Genomic DNA, 14,160 nt, shown 5'->3' with positions numbered 1-14,160 from the left:
ATGATATTCCGGTCTCGACACAGGCGTTCGCCCGAGGAATGGCCGTAAGGATCAACCGTTTCAAGGTCCAGCCCCTCTCGGAGTTGCGTAACGGGCCTCTGGCTCCATCTGACACGGTTTTAGTTTCCGCTTTGCCCTTATGTACGGGCATTTCAGTTCATGACTTGCATCTACAACATAGATCGTTGTTGTAGAATGTCAATATTTTATGTTTTATGCAACTCACTTGCAACTGGGCCAATTACTCGTTGCCAAAGAGTTCTCCATATTCTCCTTTCTTTATATCAGCAAATATCATAGAACTCCATAGATGTAGACTTGATATTGCGTAAATACCGGAACGATTATTGGTGCCCTACCTACTAAATACGTCGTACCTAGGTAGATTATACAAGCCTTAATCACGCCTAAATCAATCAAGGTTCCTCCATCAAAGAATTACATAACATATGCAGCGAGGAAGGTGAAGCCCAAATCAGCTATTCCTGAAAAAAAAGGAATCTGACCCAAATGTTGTGATAGGATATAAGAAGATGAAATATGATTTATAGATCTACAAAGTCAATATATACACGCTAATAAGGCATTCCATATTATCAATAATCGCGTTTATACGCTCTTCTGGGCATCCAGACCGGTCGATCAGCATGACACACTGCGTCGCGGAGCCCATTGCTGCATTCCGTGAGACATTCGAGCTGGTCCACCAAGGGCCCCAGTTTGTGGAGTAGGGGCGATGATCCGATGTAGATCCAACTCTATCGCGCAACACATATGTTGTACTAGATATCAGATGTATAGAAGGTCTTCCACTTTACTCGAGTGTCTGCAAGGACGCAAAAGAAATTTCGCTTTCTTGATTTCCCTCTAGAACCTCCGTCCATAGTCTTAACGGCCATCCATCGGGCGATCTAATATTTGACCAATAATTGACCCTACCGCATGAGCCATAGTCGACCGGATATTTCAAACAGCTCCTTGCAAAGCTGGGGAAAATCCGGGGTTTAGATATAAAGACTACCTTGTTTCCGACCTCTATTTTCGTTGATAATCCAAGGAGCCCATCGTAGGTGACACAGAGAAGGCTATGTCTATATAATGAAGGCTAACTATGCTTTCCTAGCCGACTTGCTTGCCATTGCGCAGGGCTTCTATGCGTTCAACAGTTCGTGGCTACTGGATTGATGATGACGAAAGCATTCAAGCCTCGGTATATGCTGACAGTATACTTAATTCTCTGTGCAGTCTTCTCGGTGGCCGCCATGACCACAAGGGGCTATACTTCAGTGGCGATGGTTATCCTTGTTCTATGTTTTAAGTCGGTGAGTACATGATGAATCAGTAAACTGAGCCCTGTCGTTAACGAGATTTATCAACAGTGCTGCTTTGCAACCATTCTCTCTCTAGCTCTTCGTGGCCTTGGTCGCCACACGATGCGCGGTGGCTCTCTACTTGTTGCAGCCATCTCAGGTGGCATGGTCTTTCCTCCTATGATGGCTATTGTGGTTTGTTTGCGCATCCTGGATTTTAGGGTTTCCAAGTTTCAAGTACTAACGTTGTGCACTCTGCAGACAAACAAGAATGCTCACATTGCCATGGAATCCGAATGATAGGCTTTGTTCTCGCATTGGCTTTTCCCGTTTACGTGAACGTCTCTAATAAAGATGCCATGGATAGCCACCGGAACACTGAGCTTAATGTCATAATTTCCGTGGGGAAGGATGTTGTGCTAGAGGAGCGTGCTCAAAGTAAGTCTACAACTGCAACAATCGAGACAGTTGAGGAGACGAGGCCGAATGCGCGATGAGACAAATTGAAGAATCAAGGAAATGTTAGGCTACTCTGTCAATCTATTATCAGCGTAAGAATTCTCCAAATGTACTTACGCATATTCCTTGTTCTAGAAGAATGTAAAACCTGTGACTCGGTGTAAATTGAGACTCAAACATCTCGATTCTGTCTGTATACCCAGCCATTCCTGTATTAGCACAGAACACAAATTCCTTGATTTGACATAGGAACCACGATTCCAAGAGGACCTATAGGTACCGGTTATGGGCTTGGCAGTCTTCGGCGCTATCTGGCATGCATGGAGCGAACCTCATCTATTCCCACCTTCGGTCGACTCATAAGTAAACCCACAGGAAGCATATTTTGATTTCCCAATGGTAAAGTTTCTCCAGACACTCGCTGTTGCTAGAAGCATATCATCTATTCCATGGGTCTATTCCTCCCATCACTTATCCACCAACCCAACACTCCGCGAGGAATTCTTTCAAAACACATTACGACGATGGATGTACCTAGTTAGGTCTATTATTAATTTAATCACAATTATCAAACGGCAGCTAGATTCAACGAGACCGATCGTTTATTTGAACGATATGTCGATACGACCAACAAAACTCCAACGGATCGCCAGCTAAGTAGTACCACAAGGCTATTGCCCTGGTATTTTTAAGTTTGTAGAGTGAGGCTTTAACTAACAAAGTGTTTCTCCCACGAGTAAATAATAGCCGTGAAGTGATCGCGCGGATTCCTATTCCTATTGCCAGGCCTCCTCATTACACTGTGTAACCGCCAGCGAGGCGGCTACTATGGACTTTCTGCGAACTGTTCTTGAACTTCCAGTACCGCAGGGTCTGCCGTATTCAGCATCATCGGAGAATCTTGTCGGAGCAGAGTACTCCATGATAGAGCAAGTGCTATATGCAGGCTGATACCAAATACACTAATATAGTACCTATAGGTACATACTGGTGCCTATAGTGACTATGAACGTAGGTCCTACGTCCTTGTAAGCCCTACATATCTCACTCGACTATAAGGGTATCCACCGCCTATTCTAGCGATAAATCATATGCTACTAGCCTCGTGATTACTGAAGCCTAACCGTCTGCTATAGCGAAATTGAGTTATCCGGGGATCAAGAGGTTTACTCTTATAGCTCTTCTAGAACCACTATCGGTCAGATTTTCCCCGAATACCTTCATCCTGCTTGTATTCGAGACAGACTAGTTCCATGCAGTTACAGCTGATTCTCATCATGCCAGATGAACTGTACCCGGGTACTTAGGGGTACTTAGGGGTGCCCATAGTGACTATAAACCCGGTTTATATGACCTCCTAAGCTCACACCGCCTACACTAGCGCGAAGTATACTGCCGTGCACGTGCCAATAGACAACGCCCGGTGATTGGATGAAGCCCGACCGCCTACTATAGCCTAGTTAAGTTATCCGGAGATCAAGAGGTTTACTCTTACAGCTCTTCTAGAACTACTATCCGTCTGATTTTTCTCAAATAACTTCGTCCTGCTTGTATTTGAGACTGGCTAGTTTCATTGCAGTTACCGCTGATTCTCATCATGCCAGACGAGTCGAAGGGGAAGAGCTTCCCCGACGTCTCGGCGAAACTCTCCGCGCTTCCAAAGAAATCACTTTTTGAGCGTCAGAAGGCCGAAGCGGAGGCCAAACGCGCCCGGGAAAAAGCAGAGACAGCTGCAGTCTATGAAGAATTTGTGAAGTCGTTCGAAGAGGATGATTCAGTCGTGCCCCAGTCATTGGATGGAGGATCAAATACATTTAGAGGCCGGGGGGGTGGTCCTCCCAGGCGTCATTTCGCAGCTTCCTCTTCACGCGGCAGTGGCCATGGACCCTTAGGGCCCCCGCCGCCTTCACTCTCACACAAACGTTCTCACGAAACTTTCCCCCCCTCCCCGTCGCGACCATCTCAAATTTGAAAACATGCTTACTTCATCTGAAGCCGACAGAGCACTTGAGGAGGAGGAGAGGGCAGCTCCCAAACCCACCTTGTACCTCGCATCGCTTCCTCCGGGGACATCTCCATCTGTGATCAAGGCATTGATCCCCTCGAACCTGACTGTGGACAATGTCAAGATTATCACCCCACCCGGACAATTGCCAACCCATCGGGAGTCCTCTTCTGCGCTCGTTACCCTCGCAAGCGACTCGCCCGCCTCTAATATCGAAACAGCTGTCAGCACGCTGCAAAACAAATATCTTGGCTGGGGTTACTATCTGACCCTCTGCCGACATCTTTCCTCTACCGCAATGAATTCAAACATGCATCTGCCCTCCGGCCTCTCGTCGACTACTACTTCTCATCCGTTTGGCGCCAAAGAAATTCCACAAAGTTCCGGCACAAGCTTGAGCCGAGCTCCACCCCCAGGGCCACATCGCGGGGGATTTGCACCCCCAAGCTCGTATGGACCAAGCGTTGGTAGAAGTGGCCCAACCATGCAGGTGCAGGTGGAGCTACCGACAGACATAAGACAGTTAAGACAGATACACATGACTATTGAGCAACTCGTGAAACAAGGTCCTGGATTTGAGGCATTGTTGATGAGTCGGCCAGAAGTCCAGATGGACGAAAAGTGGGCCTGGCTGTTTGATCCGAGGTCGCCAGGTGGTGTCTACTACCGGTGGAAACTGTGGCAGATCATCACAGACCCCAAGAAAAAGAACATCGATAAGCCGGCGATGATATTTGAAGGTGCTCCGCTCTGGTTACCCCCCAAACAGCATCTTAAGTTTGAGAACGCCACTCGCATGGACCAACTTGTCTCACACCCCGACTACGACTCGTCTGACGAAGAAGATTCAGATGGAGAACATGAAAGGCGCAACCTTGGTGGAGCACCTCCGGACGGATCCAACTCCCACAGCGATGAACCTAACTTCTTGAACCCCTTGAAGATGGCCAAGCTTACTCATCTTTTTGCACGACTTCCGACGACCCATGCGAAGCTCCGACGTGGAGATATCTCGCGAGTCACAGCCTTCGCCATCAATCACGCGGCAATTGGGGCGCCTGAGGTTGTCGACATGGCTATTCGCAACGTTTTTCGCCCACTAGCTTACACCGGCGCCAACCCAAATCTGGACTTGGAAACAAGTGCTGCTAGACTAGCGATTACAGATACCGACAATGCAACCCCATCCGACGAACAACTGGATATGTCCTCGGCCAAGCTGGTCGGTCTCTACATCATCTCCGATATTCTCTCGGCGTCGGCAACTAGTGGCGTCCGCCATGCATGGCGATACCGCCAGCTGTTCGAAAACGCCCTCCGCTCACGCAAGGTGTTTGAACACCTTGGCCGACTCGATAAGGACATGAAATGGGGACGAATGAAAGCAGAAAAGTGGAAGCGCAGTGTTGGCACCCTTTTACATCAGTGGGAAGGGTGGTGTTGTTTTACGCAATCAAACCAGGAACATTTCACCCAAGTGTTTGAAAGGCCACCGCTTACAGAGGCAGAATTACAGAAGCAAAAGGAGACGGAGAAGACCCAGGCAGAGCAAAATGCTGTTGCATTTGCCAAAAGCAAGAGTCGATGGAAGACAGTTGATGACGAGCGTGGTGGAAAGGTTGACCCTACTCACCCTGCGAATGAGAACAAGTCATCTACCTCTGTCTACGCAGTGGACGAATCAGTGAATGGAAAGGATGGGACCGCAATGGAAATCTGTGATTTGAAGAATGTTGACGGGGAGCCCATGCTCAAGGCGCCGTCATCGGGCGTTGAAGATACCCAAACCGAGGTCACCCAGCAGCTAGCTCAGCACCCACCTCAGCACCCAACTCCATCTGACAAATCTGAACAATCAGCTGGGCAGCAGGAGCCAGAAACACGGCGCCGGAAGCCACGGCCCAAAGCTGAAGACATGTTCGCCTCGGATTCGGAGTAAGGTTGGGCATGATTGTAATTGTACCAATTATGGATAGCATCGGAACGATACCTGAATGATACTTGTAATGAATAGGAATGAACCATGAATGATTATTTAATATGTTTTCTCTTGTATAAATAGAGACAGTTGTAGTAGTTAAAAGACCTGTCAAGGGGAGGCTCTTCAATAACAACATAAGGCAGCCAGGCATCATCGGCAGAACATTTCCTGCCCCACAACCCCTCATCAACAAATACCTTTCTCCCTTCGCGCTCAACTCTCTGTACCCTTCAAACACAATCGCATCACCTTTTTCTTTCTTTTATTCCAAATTCTACAACTTAGTCAAAATGGCTGGTATGTCTTTCTCTCCTTGGCTCATATATGCTCCTCTCAAATACGATGGAGGGGCCTGATCGTTTGGATCTCAGACAGCAGTTGTGACTATGTTGCGCAATGCGATGGGAAACGAAGGAAACAATGTGAATAAAGATGAGAAATTGACTAACCACCTTGGCAATTTATACAGACTTCAACACCGTCGCTCGTACGTTATCCCCATACTTTCCTAGTTCGGATCTAGAAATGCGCCTGTTCTCAACAAACCTGTCATCCTGGGTGGAAATGATTCTCCATTAGATGGGTGTCATATTATACACAAAGAGTCGTGTTCTAACTTGTGATCAACCTGCACAGAACAGTTTGTGCAGTTCTACTACCAGACCTTTGACACAAACCGCGCTGGCCTGGCTGGTCTCTACGTAAGCCCCGCTCCCGAGATATTCTTACAGGCCAACGATATGTGATTGTGTACTAACAGCAATTATCAACCAATAGCGTGACCAGTCTATGCTTACCTTCGAGACCAGCTCGGTCCAGGGTGTCGGTGCCATCACTGAGAAGCTCGGCGTTCGTCAGCCCCAAATCCTGGCCCATGGGGGTCAATATGAAAGAAATATTCCAATACTGATTTTGTGACTCTAGGGCCTGCCCTTCCAGAAGGTTCAGCACCAGATTGCCACCTTCGACGCCCAGCCCTCCAGTGGAGATGGCATCGTTGTGCTTGTTACCGGCGCCCTCCTGGTATGTTGAATGCCCATAGCTTCTTCTCTTTTCTTAGCTAACGACAATTTCTCTATCAACAGGTCGACGAGGAGCAGAAGCCCATGAACTACACCCAGTGCTTCAAGCTGCAGCCCGATGGTGCCGGAAGCTACTTCGTGCTCAACGACGTCTTCCGTCTGATCTACAGCGCCCAGTAAATTATGGGCCCCGAAACAAATACCACGACGCCATGACAGGAGGATGTGTTTCTCATGAAGAGGATATGCCTTGGAGGCGACCGGGTTAAATATCTGTCGTTTTGTCGCAAGTGACACCCCTCGACTTGCGATATGCCCATGGAACGATTTATTAAGAATTTATTTTTTTGGATCACCGATCATTCTAGAACTGTATAGGATTTCGTTTCCATCAAACTACGAAATAGCACTATATAAAAGCAACACGCAGCAAATCTGTTAAGCGCACTTCACTAGCTCTGAAGCAGTGGTGTCTCTTCAGATGGTCGCTCCTCATGGCCAGGTTCTTGATGGGCGCTCTCACCAGCAGAGGCCGATCCATTGAGCACCCCATTCTGACCAGCCAGCTGCCCAACTTCTCGCTTGTTGTTGGGTCCAAAGTACTCAAAATAGATTGCCATCGCCAACAAGGTACCCTGCAAGCAGGCCGTGACAACCAGCACGCCCCAAATACTCCAGCCACTCCAACCCTTGCGGGCAGCTAGGCTACCAGCCCAGATAAGACTTCCCGGCGTCTGGATGCACATCATGGGGATACTCAAGCTCCCCACACAACGCAGCCGGAACGTAGTGTAGATCTGCGGGAAGTACTGGATCGACGCGAGGATCGCAGCAAGGACACCGAGGAAGTTCGCCCAGGCCGCCACAGCAGCCGGCTGGCGCAGCTTGAACGCTACGGAAATGATGATCGTGACGAGCGCGTGCAGTACACATGCCCCCGTTATGGCGAGCGCGGTGCGGTACGTCGGTCCATTGGTGGAAGACACAGGGCTCACTGGGTCTGTGGGGGAAGTGGCGCGCGGGAAGTAGATCACGAACAGCAAAAGACTAGATATGGTTAGACAAGCCTGGGTGTGGGTGTGGGGTGTTCGGTCGGGAATTCGGAATCGACTCGGAAATCATTTGAGCGCTTCGTTCGACTCACATGGAAAAGAAACAGAGCCATTGCATGGCCACCTGGAAGACGCCCAGTAGTCCTGCGAAGCATGCAATCCCGCTGATCTCCTGGCAGCAGGCGACATCTTGCGCGGTGGACGGGAATACCAGGATATTGGCAAATGCCGATGTCCCTGATGTTACTCCTAGGAGGATGAAGTATGGGGAGATGCCGAAGGAGCTTCGTCGTGCGATGATGCGGATGTGTTGGGGGAGGTATGAGCAGAGGATGCCGAGGATAATCAGGCTATGGTACGTCAGTGATTGGGGATTATTGGTTTTAGTTCTGAGGAACACGTACACAGATAGCACAGTTTGGAAGATGCCTGGCGAGGCCAGCTCGCGGCAGTAGGGTGTTAATGGGACCATTGTTGTGTCTTTACAAATTGTATGAAGCTCAGATGAGGAGGTCGGGGGCGGGAGCTCCCGAGGTCGTGACAACAGCTGATCACCAGGTCGTCACACCGGATGTTTCTCTCTCTACTTCATCAACATGAGAGGGAGATTGTTATTTCCAAAGACAAAAGAAGGCATTCCCAAGGTATTGTAAACTTGAGTACCTCGTTGGGCACCCCTCCCTGTCTGGATAGAGGGTGTCAATATTATGCACTATCCCTAGTTCGGATTAGCGTCAAATACCTTCCAAGGTTGGAACTATACTAGTACATAAGGGCCTCATGTGCATCGTACTAGTAGATACATACAAGAATATGTAAATATGTATGTAGATAAGAACATGAGCATGGCATGTGCATATATAGAACCTTGGAAGTGTTATTTATTGCTTTTTTGCTTATAATATCATGATGTAACCGAGGATATCTTAGCTCTACATATATAGACTTATCTATCAGCTTTTCTAGAAGGCGCTCCATATAAATAATGTCTTCATAATAAGCTGCCAATAAGTTTCCTGTTTAACTGAAGAGTAGTGGAAAATCTGCCTTCCAACCAAGAGAGGTGATACTGTTTGAAATATATTCCAAGGTTGCATCCTTGCTTCTTAAACATAGTGCTCTAGGTGGAGTGGAAAGGAATAAAGCAGACAAAGGCTATATATTAACTAGACACAAGGTTATAAAATGTATACATGTTAAAAGTTGAAAACGCAGAGTCTGGGAGTCGCTGCGAGCGGCCGGCGGATATATATAGCAGAAAGATAGTAAAGACTTCTCCCAACCTTAATCCGTTCGAAGAGTTGCTGAGCTTTTTGTTACACATAACTATCTCTTCCAAGGTGTTCTCAGGAACAGTGAGCTGATACTGATTGGGTTAGCGCGTGGAAAGTAATTCTTCATGATATTTATTATTGGGGCCATAACTACCCCGCCTCAGGTCAATAATGCACTAGATTGGTCTCTCCTCCATAACGCATAATGGACGGCCTCTCAGTGGCAGCCAGTATTATTGGAATTATTCAGCTGGCTGGAGCTATTTCCAAGCTATGTGGAGGTTATATCCAAGATGTGAAGGATGCTAGGTCCGACATCATTGCTCTCCAACAGACGATCCAGGGTCTCGTCAGTGTTCTCGAGAAGCTTGCGGACGCGCTTGATAATCCGAATTCAAGGTTGTCTATAACATCAGCGTTGAAAGATGAGATCCGCACTTGTCTTTCGACACTAGAAGCCCTTGAAGGAAAAATTAATATGGGAAAGGGCAAAAAGGCGATGAGGAAGCTGGGGTTTCGAGCCTTGAAATGGCCGTTGAAGCGCTCAGAAGTCGAAAAAGTGATGGGTCATATTGAGAGATATAAGTCGTCATTTTCTTTGTCGCTGCAGGCCGATCAGATGTGGGTGTTAGCTGCGTTGAGTGTTTCTTATGATGAAGCTGACCTCGTTCATCTACCAGGGTAATCATTACTGATATGGCTGGAACGACTAGCTTGATTGATAAAAACATGGATCTAAAAAAGCTGCCCGTCGCCCATGGGGCTGAATTTGATTCTTATATGGATCAACACGAAGACGAGTGTCTTGAAGGGACCAGAACAGATCTCCGACAACAAATCGCAACATGGGCAGCATCGCCACAAGGCAATTGCATCTTCTGGTTGAGCGGAATGGCTGGAACTGGAAAATCGACCATATCCCGTACAGTAGCCCGGTCTTTCAAACAAAATAAGCAGCTGGGCGCAAGCTTCTTCTTCAAAAGAGGTGAAGGGGACCGAGGAAATGCGACGATGTTATTTACGACATTGACGCAACAAATCATGAACATGCTTCCGGAATTGACTCCCGCGATTCGAAAAGCAGTCCAGGAAGACCCTGTTATTGCGACGAGAGGGCTCAAGCAACAATTCAACAAGCTTCTGCTTGAACCATTACTAGGACTCGAGAGCTCGAGTGAAGACCGGATATTGGTGATCGTGATTGATGCTCTAGACGAGTGTGAATCAGAGAATGATATACGGACAATTCTTCAATTGATACCACAGCTTCGAGAGCCGAAAACGGTGCAGATTCGAGTCTTCTTGACCAGTAGACCGGAGCTGCCAATTCGTGTTGGGTTTTCCAATATAGGTAATGAGGACTACAAGAACCTCATCCTCCATGAGTTACCGGAAGATGTCATCGCACACGATATATTGTTGTTTCTGAAGCATCGACTAGCCCAAATTCGAAAGGAGCGCTTATTATCTGATGACTGGCCTGGAGACATCAAAACACAACAGCTTTGGAAAATATCTGTTCCGCTCTTCATTTTTGCTGCTACTATGTGTCGTATACTTGATGATCTCCAATGGGACCCTATAGACAGCCTCGAAGAGATCCTTGCTAGCCAAGGGGAGACCGCTAGTCTCGATGGAACATACCTCCCTGTGTTCAGTCGACTTCTTCTCAACCAAAATGACAAACAAAAGAAGCAGCTTATACAAGAGTTTAAGGACGTGGTCGGTACAATCATCATCCTTGAAAGTCCTCTGTCTGTTATCTCGATTTCTGCGCTTCTTGGTATTTCCGAACGTGTCGTCAAACTGAGGTTGAGCGCGTTGAACTCGGTGCTGAGCATCCCGCAAAATGAAAACATGCCGGTGAGACTTTTCCACCTATCATTCAGAGATTTTCTCCTTGATCCACAGACGTGTGAGAAGACTCCATTCGCGATAGATGGCAAGGCGTCACACTCTAAATTGGCGATAAGGTGCCTTTTGGCCTGTTCAAGTTTACGAAAGAACATCTGTGGACTTGAACATGATGGGACCCAAAGATCTGAGATTGACACTTCACTTATCAGCCGTTGCCTTCCTCCTGAGGTTCAGTACTCGTGTCGTTTCTGGGCCTACCATTCCACGCATGGTGACGACCCGGAGTCATTGCGGGACATTTTTGCCTTCTTGAAGACACATTTCCTCCACTGGATGGAGGCAATGGGGATCTTGGGTCTTGCACATGAAGTGGTAGGAATCATTGACCTCCTAAACTCTTGGGTGGATGTGAGTTTCCTGGCTATTCGATATGTATCCATGACGAAACTGACCAAGGCAGAGCCACATTTCCCGTGAGCTTTCTGAGTATTTACAGGATGCCAGACGATTTGCGTCCAGGAATGCCGTCATAGCAAATGAAGCCCCTCTCCAGCTTTATTGCTCGGGTCTTCTCTTTGCTCCGAGAGACTCGATTATACGAAAGGCCTTCGCTAAGTATCTTCCTACGTGGATTTCCGATGTCTCAGGCGTTGAAGCGAATTGGAGCGCAGACGTTCAGTCTTTTGATGACTTCTCAGGGCGGGTTTTCCCAATATCCTTCTCTCCGGATAGCCGGACCTTAGCATATGGTGCCCATGATGGCAGTATCAAGCTTCGGGACGCCATGACGGGAGTCTTGAAGCAGTCTTTGGAACGGCATCCACAGGATATAGAGGACGTTTCTTTGGTTTCTTTTTCACCAAACGGCCAACTCCTCGCGTCCGTCGCTTTTGATCGCACTATTAAGCTTTGGGATCCCGCCGCAGGTACATTGCAGCGGACGCTTAGCCATCCACGGTGCTCCCCTTGCCGTCCGATTTTCTCTCCTGACGGCCGCTTCTTGGTTTCTCCTGCCTGTGAGCCTGGTCACCCTGCAATCTTCCTCTGGGACTTGATCGGAGATCGCTTTGTGCAGGAAACAGCCGACAACTTAGGAGATGTTGATTGTGTAGCATTCTCCCCTAATAGTCAGCTTTTAGCGTTTGCATCAGTGAATGGCTCACTGAAGTTGTGGGACATTGCTTCCGGAAGTATTCAGAAGACTCTGGAAGGCCACACAAAGAGAATAACACATCTCTCGTTCTCTCACACTGGCCAGTTTCTTGGGATACAGTGCAAGGATTTCACATTCAGGATCTGGAATATCGCGACCGATGCAGAGAAGATTCTTCCGCATCGGATAATTGGCGGAATCTTCTCACCCACTGAGAACGTTCTCGTGACTGTGTTACCTGGACTTTCATTAGCATTCTGGGATCCTGACACAGGTCTTCTCACGAAGGACTTCGAAGGCAGATATCGCAATTATGATCAAGCATTCTCTCCTGATGGCAAATTCTTGGCCCTTGCAAGGGACCAATCACAAGTCATGATGTTGGACATGTCCACGGGTATTGCGCATGCTCCTTTTGGTGCACACGCTGGCAGTGTTGTATCTATGGTTTTCTCCCCGAACGGTCAATTCCTTGCGTCTGCCTCGGCTGACAAAATAGTTAAGATTTGGCATGTTGGTGCAGGTGTACCAAAACCGGAACAGTATTCTGACGGTCATTCAAGCAGGGTTTCTTCATTAACATTCTCTGCTGATGGTGAGATCTTGGTCAGTTGCTCGGATGATGGAACAGCTGCACTATGGAACCCGAAGATAGGCAGTATATCCCAAAAGCAACCATTGGCGCTTAGTGTACGTCGACCATGTGCTGCGTTGGCGCCCAGTGGCAAAGTTCTCGCCTCTATTTCAATCGACAAGATCAAACTATGGAGAATTTCGAAGTCTGCAATTGAGCCCATTCCCATCTTTCAGGGCCCGAATTCTACAGACAAGCCGTGTAAGGTTCGCGAGTTGACCTTCTCTCCCTGTAGCCGCTTTTTAGCCTCCCATTCGGGGGACACTATTCAGCTTTGGGACGTAGACACGGAGACAGGCTCTCTGCGCCTGAGACATACTCTGGATGGACATCCAGATCACCTTTGGGGGCCTCTATCATTTTCGCCAAACAGCCAGCTTCTAGCTACTTCTTCAAGGGATCACACCCTCACTCTTTGGAACACCACAACTGGCTCTTTGGAGAAAACATTTCAATGCCGTCCAATGGAAGCTTTCGATATGGCGTTCTCTCCAAATGGCCGTTTCATCGCCGCTTGCTTGATCGGTGAGGATAGACGGGACCTCTCACTCCTGGATATTGCCACGGAAGACCAAAAACAGGTTTGGAGGTCTGTGGGATATACCCGCAGAGTAAGGTTCTCTGGAGATGGCTCATATTTAAAGACTAGTTTTGGGTATGTGGACATTCATCCTGAGTATTGGGACACTTCCATTTCCCCTGAGAATGCTGTGGAGATTTCCATATTAAAGTCAAGCTGGGTGACCTTCAACCGCCTAAAGGTATTATGGCTGCCTCTGGAGTACCGACCCAGCTGCTTCACGATCCATGGCAATGTCCTTGTGCTTGGGTATGGATCAGGAAGGGTTTTGTTTATAAAATTCTGTCCTTAGTGGTCTTGTGAATGAAGTTAGATGGGAGTCTCTTATACCAAGTTGCTTCTTTGCAGGTCAGGTATATATTCTGGTGCATATTATGTAGTAATTTGTAAGCTGAAGCAGAGCTCTGCAATATGGGGTGTTGAAAATGCCCCCGAATAGCGTATAAGTGCAAGTAAAAGGGAAGAAGTCGCGAGAGGTGACTTTATAGGCGCAGGGATGGCAAAGGGAACAAACACGCTAAACCCAAAATGACACACTAAACCATATCAGGTAATCCATATAGATTAGGTACGATATAGAGCAGGAGAGCATTATAGATACAAAGTGGCATAATATAAATATCTATGTATCCATATTCTATTGAATAATCACAGAGACTATCTTGGCAAATGTTCCAGAGCAGGGCGGAATAGAATGGACTGATGATTCATGCACTCCAGCTCAATCCAAGGCAAATTCCCCAACTACGTCACTGCGCAATCATCCGCCCTTCCTTGCTTTCACAGCTCTCTTTAAAATCTTCCATTCATACTCTCTTCACTAGTACATTCAT

General features: G+C 47.7%; 5 protein-coding genes across 5 annotated transcripts; 4 read left to right on the top strand and 1 right to left on the bottom strand.

The window, feature by feature from the left end:
- Window positions 1–647: 647 nt before the first annotated feature.
- N7519_011265 (uncharacterized protein) lies at window positions 648–1,807 on the top strand (the record flags this gene model as incomplete). Its single annotated transcript, XM_057298038.1, has 4 exons — window positions 648–684; window positions 1,167–1,210; window positions 1,380–1,505; window positions 1,532–1,807. 4 exons carry the CDS (start codon window positions 648–650, stop codon window positions 1,805–1,807), a joined length of 483 nt encoding a protein of 160 aa, XP_057145920.1.
- A 1,559-nt stretch (window positions 1,808–3,366) lies between these two features.
- Window positions 3,367–5,713, top strand: N7519_011264 (SWAP/Surp domain-containing protein; the record flags this gene model as incomplete). Its single annotated transcript, XM_057298037.1, has 2 exons — window positions 3,367–3,719; window positions 3,772–5,713. The coding sequence occupies 2 exons, from the start codon at window positions 3,367–3,369 to the stop codon at window positions 5,711–5,713; spliced, it is 2,295 nt and encodes a 764-aa protein (XP_057145919.1).
- Window positions 5,714–6,045: 332 nt separating this feature from the next.
- On the top strand, window positions 6,046–7,007 carry N7519_011263 (nuclear transport factor 2 family protein; the record flags this gene model as incomplete). The annotated part of the gene is made up of 6 exons (XM_057298036.1): window positions 6,046–6,052; window positions 6,225–6,242; window positions 6,392–6,456; window positions 6,533–6,604; window positions 6,680–6,778; window positions 6,841–7,007. The coding sequence occupies 6 exons, from the start codon at window positions 6,046–6,048 to the stop codon at window positions 6,955–6,957; spliced, it is 378 nt and encodes a 125-aa protein (XP_057145918.1). The 3' UTR covers window positions 6,958–7,007.
- A 222-nt stretch (window positions 7,008–7,229) lies between these two features.
- On the bottom strand, window positions 7,230–8,301 carry N7519_011262 (PQ-loop repeat-containing protein; the record flags this gene model as incomplete). Its single annotated transcript, XM_057298035.1, has 3 exons — window positions 7,230–7,824; window positions 7,922–8,179; window positions 8,234–8,301. 3 exons carry the CDS (start codon window positions 8,299–8,301, stop codon window positions 7,230–7,232), a joined length of 921 nt encoding a protein of 306 aa, XP_057145917.1.
- Window positions 8,302–9,308: 1,007 nt separating this feature from the next.
- N7519_011261 (WD40 repeat domain-containing protein) lies at window positions 9,309–13,619 on the top strand (the record flags this gene model as incomplete). Its single annotated transcript, XM_057298034.1, has 3 exons — window positions 9,309–9,724; window positions 9,784–11,368; window positions 11,421–13,619. 3 exons carry the CDS (start codon window positions 9,309–9,311, stop codon window positions 13,617–13,619), a joined length of 4,200 nt encoding a protein of 1,399 aa, XP_057145916.1.
- Between the last annotated feature and the right edge of the window lie 541 nt (window positions 13,620–14,160).

This window comes from Penicillium mononematosum (genome assembly GCF_028829835.1).
Source record: "Penicillium mononematosum strain IBT 11891 chromosome Unknown utg000005l:1.0-9366267.0:1.0-9372171.0, whole genome shotgun sequence".
In the NCBI taxonomy this organism is placed as follows: domain Eukaryota; kingdom Fungi; phylum Ascomycota; class Eurotiomycetes; order Eurotiales; family Aspergillaceae; genus Penicillium; species Penicillium mononematosum.
This window is presented reverse-complemented; position numbering and strand designations above follow the sequence as displayed.